At 30.2% G+C, this 10,262-nt stretch overlaps 4 protein-coding genes across 5 annotated transcripts; all 4 read left to right on the top strand.

The window, feature by feature from the left end:
- The first annotated feature begins 369 nt into the window (after positions 1-369).
- On the top strand, positions 370-2,273 carry LOC106750541 (DET1- and DDB1-associated protein 1). 2 transcript variants are annotated; one of them, XM_014630951.1, is made up of 4 exons: positions 370-498; positions 781-919; positions 991-1,052; positions 1,170-1,724. In XM_014630951.1, the coding sequence occupies exons 1-4, from the start codon at positions 496-498 to the stop codon at positions 1,275-1,277; spliced, it is 312 nt and encodes a 103-aa protein (XP_014486437.1). In that variant the 5' UTR covers positions 370-495; the 3' UTR covers positions 1,278-1,724. The 2 variants fall into 2 exon arrangements, with proteins under 2 accessions (XP_014486437.1, XP_014486436.1); XM_014630950.1 differs by lacking the exon at positions 370-498 and adding an exon at positions 505-640 and having other exon boundaries at positions 1,170-2,273.
- A 253-nt stretch (positions 2,274-2,526) lies between these two features.
- Positions 2,527-4,836, top strand: LOC106750535 (insulin-degrading enzyme-like). Its single transcript, XM_014630943.1, has 5 exons — positions 2,527-2,695; positions 2,933-3,442; positions 3,618-3,814; positions 3,906-4,154; positions 4,399-4,836. Exons 1-5 carry the CDS (start codon positions 2,527-2,529, stop codon positions 4,834-4,836), a joined length of 1,563 nt encoding a protein of 520 aa, XP_014486429.1.
- On the top strand, positions 3,951-7,457 carry LOC106750534 (insulin-degrading enzyme-like). Its single transcript, XM_014630942.1, has 9 exons — positions 3,951-4,154; positions 4,399-4,562; positions 5,178-5,281; positions 5,400-5,544; positions 5,996-6,106; positions 6,187-6,307; positions 6,492-6,692; positions 6,834-7,126; positions 7,230-7,457. The coding sequence occupies exons 3-9, from the start codon at positions 5,262-5,264 to the stop codon at positions 7,455-7,457; spliced, it is 1,119 nt and encodes a 372-aa protein (XP_014486428.1). The 5' UTR covers positions 3,951-4,154; positions 4,399-4,562; positions 5,178-5,261.
- Positions 7,458-7,827: 370 nt separating this feature from the next.
- Positions 7,828-10,188, top strand: LOC106750542 (insulin-degrading enzyme-like). Its single transcript, XM_014630952.1, has 5 exons — positions 7,828-7,966; positions 8,038-8,204; positions 8,766-9,260; positions 9,521-9,741; positions 9,874-10,188. The coding sequence occupies exons 1-5, from the start codon at positions 7,857-7,859 to the stop codon at positions 10,171-10,173; spliced, it is 1,293 nt and encodes a 430-aa protein (XP_014486438.1). The 5' UTR covers positions 7,828-7,856; the 3' UTR covers positions 10,174-10,188.
- The last annotated feature ends 74 nt before the right edge of the window (positions 10,189-10,262 follow it).

The raw sequence follows: 10,262 nt of genomic DNA, 5'->3' as shown, positions 1-10,262 counted from the left end.
GCTTCATTTAAAGCCCGTATCAGACTGCGGATTGAATTGAAATTCGACCAATCAGTGCAAAGTTTACTAAATTTCACTAAACTTAAGTTCAGTTAACTTTGTATTGATTGGCCAAATTCAATTCAATCTCAATCGGTTATTGCGAGCGATTAAATGGAACGCACCCGAGAACGGCTACTACACGTTATTTCCGCTAATAGATTCAATGCACTCTTCTTTCACACTGATGTAAATAGTTTAGCTAAATAGAATACATTTCTACCTCTATTCCAGCCGAAGTTGCAGTGCAGCTAAAACGAACAAATCTTTAAAGTGTCATATTTCTGACTCATGTATGTTATGGTCGAATCTATATCGCGACGTATTCTATGATCGTTCGATAGCAATGACGACAGTTGCCTTTATATCAACTTAATTGTACGAAATAGTTTCTTTTTTTTTAAGCGGACGACTGTTCAGTCGTCCCGTAGTTAACAGATTACACATCCACTCACAATGGTGAGAAGTGTTGTGTGTATTGTGAATTGTGTTTCTCGTTCTTTCGCCCGCATAGTTGCCTTCTTATCGATTTTAGAGGTTACATATGTCGTCTTCAGGATTTGAAAAGCAATGTTTACGTCAAGTAGTTTCTAATTTTTCGGTATTAATCTTAAGACATCTCGATAACGCTTTATATTTTTTTTTTATTATTTCAATATAAGGTAACACATAACTCTAAGTTAATTTACAAAGTCGCGATCCTGCGAGATTTTTGTATTTTTTTAAAACACCTCTTTGTAGTCTGTTGCAGAATTTTTGGAAGGTCTCCCTTCTCACAACGAGAACAACTTTGCAAATTTTCATACTGACAATGGAAATCGGACATGCGTCAAGAGACCATCTGTATATCTTCCTACTAAGGATTATCCTTCAGAACAAAGTAAGTGCTTATTGTAGAATAATTATTATATTTTATATAAATGTTGTAGCTAATTAATCTTGTATTTGTAGTTATAGTTACTGAGAAAACCACCATCTTATTGAGGTACCTTCACCAACAATGGGATAAGAAGGTAGGCAGTACATCAGATGCAGTAATTTTATTTAGTAATCAGGTATCACTAATTGCTTTTATATATCCATTGACTGTTATATATTTTTTTATTGCAAACATGCAATATATCTTTCAGAATGCAGATAGAAAAAGAGAATTTTTGTCTACTAATGGCGATTCACAAGATGATGGATCCACAGTACGTAGTAAAAGGCCACGACTCGATCTGAACAATTCCCTTTAAAATACCTCACATTTTTTCGTATGAATGTATATTCTTGAATAATCAACATTTGTATGCGATCTAAATCAATTATTCGGGAAAACGTTATTCATGGCACAAGATTACATTGGACAAATATATGAAAGTAAAGCATACCATTTCAAAGAATAATTTTAATTATTTTCTATTAATATCATTTTTATATACAATGTTCATATATTTCATTGTAATGTACAAAGTATGAATGTGCAAGTTTATGATCATAAATATCCATGTTCGTATGAACCGTGTTCCATACATTGCCTACTTAAATCAATATTGGCAATGTAGCGAAAACATTCTTTTTTTTGTATTGTGATAATTTTATTTACATTATTTTTTTGTCATGCAATTGTATTCATATTGTAGAAAATTTGTTTAGTATTATGTAAGGATTTTAATTGAAATCGATCTTAATTAATATACTTACGTTTATATTATATGCTTTTGCTTGTATAAGAATTATTTATTATTAAAAAACGCAAAATTAAATTTATGATGAGTAACTTATGTGCTTTCTACAAAACACATTCTTACCATATAAGGTATATGTTTCATCATTTATCTCGTTTGTAAGATGTTTTTATATAAAGAATTTTTTATATAATCGCTGTTGAGTGTACTTACATAATTTGGTATATTTATTAAATTATTCTTTCTCCCTCTCTCTCTCTCTCTCGTAAATTTTATAAGTATATATTACATATAAATCCAAATGAATTCCCAATGCTTAAAAACAATATCGACAATACTGCGTTAATAAGCGTAAGGATGTCTTCACAAAATTCAACATTTTATCAAAATGATTTGTACCATGATCAAACAGTTTATATCAAAATATATAATTAAGACCATGTCACACAAAGATGTAAGCAGTAAGCACATTGACCACAATCTCAATTAATTATTCTTCTCCTCTCTTTCTCTCCTTACAGTCCAAGAATAATTAACTGTGATTAATCAATTTGCTTCCTGAGATTACAATGGTATCGATTTTTTTAGTAATATTATATATAAGATACGTCAAAATAAAAGAACTTTAATGTTCAGTACATGATTTAGATATAGGCAAAATTATTATTTTAAGCATTCCACCCTGTATATATTTAAGTAAATATTATAAGTCAAATACGGTCACACATATAGTCTAGCTTCAAAGCTATGTATATATCTTTCTTACGGCTCTTTGTAGCAGTAAGTTCGTGGGATCTCTAAGAGCTCAGTGATAAGCATGGATCTTTGCCATGATCATTGTATAAATGCACGAAACGATACTATAGTAAAATCAGAAAATGACAATAGGTTATATAGAGGCTTAGTACTCTCTAATGAAATGAAAGTGCTTCTAATAAGTGATCCATCGGCCAATATGAGTGCGGTTGCATTAGATGTTAATATCGGTAATTTTTATCACATTATTTTTTTTTTTTACGTTAAGGTTAATACATTTTAAATACCTCAGTGTTTATTAATTAATATTAATATTTTCCATGTTTTATCGGCTTTATGTTATACTAATTATTACTATAATTGTTTGTCCACTTCATCAAAAGTAACGGACATATTTCAAATCGAAAAGTCAAGCAACTGATCTTATGTAGTCGTTTCAGTCGTTGATAGATAGTACATCATTGCAGGTACTATGTTCGATCCATATGATTTACTAGGATTGGCAAATTTATGTAGACATATATTACTCTTTGAGAGGGTAGAATATTTCAATAACCAAAGTTTCTACGAATATTTACGCAACAATCAAGGCTATGCTGATACATCGATAAATTTGGATAACACTGTCTACAAATTTGAAATTATATCGGATAAATTAGAAGACGCTTTAGAGCGTTTCGCCAAAATCATACGAAAGCCTATTTTCACGGAATATATATTAAAGAGGGCATTGAACATTATAGATTTAGAATACCATATAGATTTAGCGAATGATGAACGACGGTATAATCAAGTAGTTCAGTCGGTCGCGAAATATAATCATCCTTTTAGCAGATTCCAACAAGGAAATTTAGGCAATAAGGAATCGTTGGAAGTAATACCAAAAAAAAAGGGCATCAATGTTATTCGCAGGCTGCACCAATTTTACACCACATATTATTCCTCTAATGTTATGTCATTGTGTATCCTTGGTCAAGGTAAGAAGATTATATTTACTTACACACAGTATCATTTGATACCAAATTATTTACCGATGATCCGTATGTAAATATTGAATACGAAGCATTCCTATCCACTCAAAATATCACAATAACTCCCAGTGGGATATAATATATAATGAGCATTAAAATACTACGCGATTTTTATGTTTAGGAGATTTAGATAATCTTGAAAAGATGGTTGTAAATTTCTTCAACGATATACCGAACTACAAAGTTAAAATTCCACAATGGTCTTATCCGTTCCCGACGCAGAAGATTCTTAAAATAAATATAGTTCCAATAAAATATATGCGAAAACTGATGTTAATATTTCGCATACCCGATCTACACATGCATTATCAGTTTAAGGTAATAACTCGTTTTATAGTTCCGATGTTATATAAGAATATTATATTTTAATTGAAGAATATATAATAGCACTATTTATTTTTCTATGTAGCCTATGTATTACATTTCTCATTTGCTGGAATGTGAAGGAAAAGGGTCGTTGTTATCGGTTTTAAAGATTAAGGATTGGGCTAGCTCTCTCATGTGTGAAGAACGCTATAGTACCAAACCTCTCAACTTGTTTATTATCAATATCGAGCTAAGTAGGAATGGTTTCTTACATGTCAACGATGTCATTTATCTAGTGTTTCAATATTTCAAGATGTTGAAGGAAAAAGGTCCGGTTGAGTGGATCTACCAAGTAATTAATATAATAAAGTACAATTTTGTATAGATAATATTCTGGTAATCGTGGTACAGCAATGATTTTATGTTAATACTGAATGAATAAAAAAAGTATATTTAGAAGTGAATTTTTTTTCGCCAATATAGTTTTCTATAAAGAGACTTTTATGAAAGGAACAAACGCCTCTCTTTGATTACGATTAAAATGTTTGCTTCGATTAAAATATGTAGAGTTTTTTAACTATTTGCTATGATTGTAGGAATATCAGGAGTTCGCGGAGAAAAATTTCCGTTTCCTGGAGAAATCTTCACCTATTTCATATGTAACTTCAAATGCTCGAGCATTGCAAATATATCCAATGAACGATGTTCTATGCGCAGAAAGTATTTTCAGTCCAACATGGGAGCCATCGTTAATCAATAAGTTATTAAAACAAGTTTTAATCCCTTTAAATATGCAAATTCATTTAATTGCGAAAGAAAATGAAAGTACCAAAAATTTAACCGAATCTTGGTACGGCGCCAAATACAATATGGACTATATAGCGAGAGAATTGGTTAGAAAATGGTATAAGATTGATGTTAATCCGGAATTTCATTTGCCCTTGAAGAATAAATTTAAAGTGACAAGTTTCGATATCAAGAAGGCCGATAACGTAATTATAAAGAATAATCGTTACTATACTAATATTACGTAAAAAATATATCTGCTAACATCACAATATACCTGAAAAAAAGACTCGGTACATTGCAAAAAAACCTAGCAAACACCAATTAGCAGTAACATAACATCAATATTATAATTTCTCATTCAACAATGTAAATATAATACGTATGTTATGTAACAGTTACATTGTTGAGTAAGAAGTTATAACATTGACATTATGTTACCGTTTATGTTTGCTGGGAAAATAAATTAAATACGTGGAATAAGTTTTCTATTAGTTATCCTTTTCGTGAAATTATCGAGATTATGTTTGCACATTATAAATGTATGTTGCCGCACGTGTTAATTTCGATTAATTAATTTCGATTGTAGTTAACAACAAATCCGATAGTTGTATATTGCACACAGTTCACGAAAACATGGCTTAAACAAAATATCGATGTGCCAAAGGCTAAAATGATTTTTTATTTTGTTAGGTATGTAATATAAATTTATATATTTCATCCGGTTAATTGTATTTAAGTGGATAATCGCGTATAATTAATATTGTTGCTATTATACAATATAATTATTTCTTGCATTTATAATCTGTAGGTTACTCACCTATACGGATGTAATGAATTGTGTCTTAACCGCTGTATTTGTTGAGTTGCTTCGTGACTCTGTCAGTGAACATTTACACGCAGCTAAAGTGGCCGGCTTAGAAACAAAGTTTACAAGTCGCGACAATGGAATGGCAGTGAGTAAAATAATTATAATGAAAGAAATAATGAAAATAATGGTAATGAAAATAATGGTAATGAAAAGCGTACAAAAGTTTATTATTTTTAGATAGAATTGAGTGTTATGAAAGTCCGACTTTATTCAATTTGTTATTTTAATAATGTTAATCATATCTATTATATTTTTAAGATTTTTAATAGTAATACTAAATATCACGTATATTATTTAATACGAAAATTTTATAATCCGCATAATCTATTATTAATCTTATTCATCGTTTTGAATACGTAAAAGTATAAAAAATGAATGCGCTATCTTCAAAAAAGTTTTGCTTACTTTCCCCTTTTCTCTTCAACTCAACGTAAAAAGATATGAAAGAAAAAGATATGAAAGATATCGAGCAATATAATGTGTAAATTGAAAAACACTAATGTGTAGTTCAAAAGTAATAATAATCGCTTCATTAGCTTACATTGGATGGCTATGACGAGAAACAGTTTATGCTATTAAACAAAATTATGATTAGCATGACAAACTTTAAGGTCGACCCACAAAAGTTGGAGATGTTTAAAGAAACTGTACGTACAATGTTATATCAAAATTTAGATGAAACTAATTGACAGATATGCACATTATATATTTATACTTGTTTGTACAGTATAGTTGGAGCTTACAAAATATCGATAGTCTTCAACCGCATAAGCGAGCAATTCATACGCTTGAATATTTGTTAAAGGAACAAATCTGGGCAATAAATGATTTAGTGGAGATGCTTGATTGTAAGTGTGTACAAAAGAAAATTTATTAGAAGACAATGCCATTTATATTACGTGCTAAAACGATCGAAAAACATTTTTATCTTCTTTCCTGTTTCTGTCGATATTGCCGCGTTGATATGAACTTTTTGATCAATTTGATAGTTAAAGGGTTGAATAATTAAAATTACGTGATGATATTACGCAGACTTAACAGTTGACAGAATGGTGAAGTTTATATCGGATTTCCTCATTACGATACACGTAAAGTGCCTAATAGTAGGTAATGTAAACGTGGAAGAAGCAATAAATATATCTCAAATGATCGAGACACGATTACCAAGAGTACCTTATATAAAGCACGAGTCAGCGTTATATCCATTAATACCTCATCGTCATTTAAACACCAGTAAGTCATATCCAAACTAGAATTTTCATAAAGTCTTATAAATGTTTTTAGTTGTGTAACTGAGCATTTTCTAAGAAAAATATAATACACGATGTGATATATAATGATAGCAAGTTATCGTCTGTGTTGCTTTAATTGCAGATTCATGTAGCTCATATGAAGTAAGCAAATCATTACACAATGCCTCATGTACATTGATTTATTATCATAGTGATATACAGTCAAATTCGGGTATATTGTTATATCTCTTAGTACAAATCAGTTCAGGACTTTGTGAAAAAACTTTAAAATTCAGGGAACAATTAGGCCATATAGTGATCATTGATGTACATAAGGTAAACGGAATGCAAGGCTTGAAAATTTTAATTGAAGGTAACAAACATGAGCTACATTATGTTACAGAACGAATTTATGCATTCATGGATTTGGTGGAAGTAAGGCTACTATTAAATTATATATTAACATATAACAACAATATCTTAATAACCTTCTGTCGCAATACCTTGTGTTGTTTAAATTATTATAACTGCATTTCAGAAATATATAGAAACAATGACTGATGAATATCTTGAAATGTACAAGAAAATATTGCACCAGTCATATTTCAATTTATCAGAATTTAGATGCTCTCAGTTCGCGAAATATTGCGATCAAATTCTCACAGAGCAATATTATGTTAAGCAAGAATATGATGAATTCACGTGCCTAAGCAATATCACAACAAAGAAATTACTTAAGTTTTATAAGGTAATTCTTATTACATGAGTAACTTAAAAATGTAGAATAAACGTTGATATGTGTGTGTGTGTGTGTGTGTGCACACTCAAAGATTAATTTTTCTCTCAAAGATTAGATTTTCTAAGAAGAAGTAACTTAAAAAATGAATAATAAGCCGTGTATCTCAACAAATTCCTTGTATTTATATTTTCCTGTTAAAAAAGGGGCAAAGAAAATATACATTATTATTAAAAAGTCAAAATACATATCGAGACGTTTATGGTCTTTACGTGTAATTTGTTTTAGAAATTGATAACTAACGTTCGTACTCGAAAGAGATTTATAGTACATGTGAAATCGGCGATAACGGAAGATCGAATATCTAAAAATATAGTGAAAGAGGAAGTGTTGACTCGTACATTATCTAGCAATATATTGAAAGAGGAAATGTTGACCCATACGACTAATAAAGATACTCGAGCGATCGAGGCTATTTTAGATTTTCAAAATCGTCAGTATTTATACCCACTAGTATATGAGCCCGAATTACCTCTCACGTATGTATATATAAACATAAATGCAAGTAAAGGAAGGATTTTTTCATTTGCCTCTTATTTTTCATTTACAGGAAAAGGGGGGAAGGCGCACAATTGATTGAACGATGCGACGATATAATAAAATCGACAAATGACAATAGATTATACAGAATTCTAGAGCTTACCAATAAGTTGAAAGTGCTTCTGATAAGCGACCCGATGACCGATAAAAGCGCTGCTGCAATGGATGTTAATATCGGTAATGTTTATTACGTTTTTTTTTTACCTATGTGTGTGCAGAGAGACCAATATTTTCTAAAAGATTTTCTAAAACTATATCTTATATAAATATAATTAACATAATTTTTTAATTAACACAATAAATATAAGTAAAATAAATATAAATATAATTAATACAATATATATAACAAAAACCTATATTAGAAATGATCTTTTTATAAAGTTAGTATAAGACAACGGATGAAAACAAAAAAACTTACAGGAAATATCAAATAGACAAATCGAAAAGTTTATATATATATAAACGTCAATCTAATACAAGTTTTTTTTTTCTTTTTGATCTGTCTATTTGATACTTCCTGTTAGTTTTTGTTTTCATCCGTTATTTTATACTAACTTTATAAAAAAATCACTTCTAATACAGGTTTTTGTTCTCAGCATTACTTTTTCATTTTTACTAGAATAAAAGCTGTAATTCGCGCTAGAAACATTTCTTGATTTAAATTTTAATATCCTTTAACAGTTTACGTAATTAATAGGTAGAATTAGTTTATTAAAAGTAAGATATGTTATCATATAGGTTATTTGGATGATCCGAATGAATTACCAGGATTGGCGCATCTTTGCCAGTGTATGTTACCTAGGGAATCAAAGAAATACGCTTTAAATGATTATAGTATGTATATATCGTTTAACAAAGGCAGAAGTGGTGGATCGACTCATATGGATCATACGACCTATTACTTTGATATACATACGAATAAGTTATGGGGCGCTCTAGACCATTTTGCCCAATTCTTCATAGAGCCCATATTGTCCGAAGATAGAATCGAGGAGGAAGTGATGGCTATAGAATGGGAATATATGAATAATTTGCAAAACAATGTCTATATATACGATCATTTAGATAACTCCAAGGATTTGGAAAGTGTCAAATTCAAATTCGGCCTAGGAAATAAGCATACATTGGATACAGTACCGAAGCAGAAAGGCATTAATGTCTGGGAAAGACTGCTTGAATTTTATGAAGTACATTACTCCGCTGATATTATGTCGCTGTGCGTCCTCAGCAAAGGTAAAGTGACAATTTGACTAGTAAAATTCAGGTTTTATGTTCTGTATATAATGCGCGGGTAAAAATTGGAAATTTTTCGTTCTCCTAAAAAAATACGGACCACATATTTTTCATAGAATCTTCACATAAATTACGTCATACACAATACTTTGTAGAGTGAAAGTACTGTAATAATTGCCGTATGTGTATAATAGTATAATATTCATTACATTTATAACTGATAAGTACATTTTTTATTAATAATTAAATATATTTTTTAGAGAACTTGAATGAACTAGAGAAAATGGTAGTGGATATCTTTTGTAAGATACCTAACAAAAATATTCAACCTCAAAAATGGAATTATAATCTATTTCATCAAGACCACTGTGGCCATACGTGGTACACTGTTCCGGCACAGAATACGAGGGCTTTATTGATAACATTTCCTATATCGTTAGCAAGATTTTTCGATACATTTTCGGAGGAGTATAAATGCAGGGTAATATAATTCTTTCAGAATAGATATTTTACACGCAAATACTTAAATTTAGTAATAAGACACGTATATCGTGTCATGTATTTCAGTTTTTTTTCTTAATTTAATTTAGCTTAATTTCTTAATTTAATTTAGCCTACAAAATATATCTCCTATTTCTTGGAACGAGAAGGAGAGAATACGTTACTGACATGTTTGAAGAAGTTGGACTTGTGTAAATCCATTGTATGCGGAGAACGTGCCAAAGCACGAGGTTACATGTTTTATGATATTCGTCTCAATCTGACCGAAAATGGTCTTAAACATACCGAGTCAATCATCTATCAAGTGTTTCATCATATTTGGCTAATGCAGCAGGAAAATTCAATGGAATGGATCTTCGACGTACATATAATTGATGCAACAAAAAATATAAATATATGTAGAGGGTGCTGAGTAAATCGTCGTGAAGCGATTTATCGTAATGGAAAATATTGATTTTACTATATTGATTTTATTTCACATCGAGCATCACTTTCTCATGA

This window comes from Dinoponera quadriceps, unplaced genomic scaffold (assembly GCF_001313825.1).
Source record: "Dinoponera quadriceps isolate SergipeBrazil2010 unplaced genomic scaffold, ASM131382v1 scaffold6016, whole genome shotgun sequence".
Taxonomy (NCBI): domain Eukaryota; kingdom Metazoa; phylum Arthropoda; class Insecta; order Hymenoptera; family Formicidae; genus Dinoponera; species Dinoponera quadriceps.
This window is presented reverse-complemented; position numbering and strand designations above follow the sequence as displayed.

Coding starts and splice junctions, on each gene's coding strand:
- LOC106750542 (XM_014630952.1), top strand. CDS start 7,857: ATGTTGACCCATACGACTAATAAAGATACTCGAGCGATCGAGGCTATT. Junction 7,967..8,037: donor GAGCCCGAATTACCTCTCAC/GTATGTATATAT, acceptor TTTCATTTACAG/GAAAAGGGGGGAAGGCGCAC. Junction 9,742..9,873: donor CGGAGGAGTATAAATGCAGG/GTAATATAATTC, acceptor AATTTAATTTAG/CCTACAAAATATATCTCCTA.
- LOC106750534 (XM_014630942.1), top strand. CDS start 5,262: ATGATTTTTTATTTTGTTAG. Junction 6,107..6,186: donor TGGAGATGTTTAAAGAAACT/GTACGTACAATG, acceptor TTGTTTGTACAG/TATAGTTGGAGCTTACAAAA. Junction 7,127..7,229: donor CATTCATGGATTTGGTGGAA/GTAAGGCTACTA, acceptor ACTGCATTTCAG/AAATATATAGAAACAATGAC.
- LOC106750535 (XM_014630943.1), top strand. CDS start 2,527: ATGGATCTTTGCCATGATCATTGTATAAATGCACGAAACGATACTATA. Junction 2,696..2,932: donor TGCATTAGATGTTAATATCG/GTAATTTTTATC, acceptor ACATCATTGCAG/GTACTATGTTCGATCCATAT. Junction 4,155..4,398: donor CGGTTGAGTGGATCTACCAA/GTAATTAATATA, acceptor CTATGATTGTAG/GAATATCAGGAGTTCGCGGA.
- LOC106750541 (XM_014630950.1), top strand. CDS start 584: ATGTCGTCTTCAGGATTTGAAAAGCAATGTTTACGTCAAGTAGTTTCT. Junction 920..990: donor GGATTATCCTTCAGAACAAA/GTAAGTGCTTAT, acceptor TTGTATTTGTAG/TTATAGTTACTGAGAAAACC. Junction 1,053..1,169: donor ACCAACAATGGGATAAGAAG/GTAGGCAGTACA, acceptor TATATCTTTCAG/AATGCAGATAGAAAAAGAGA.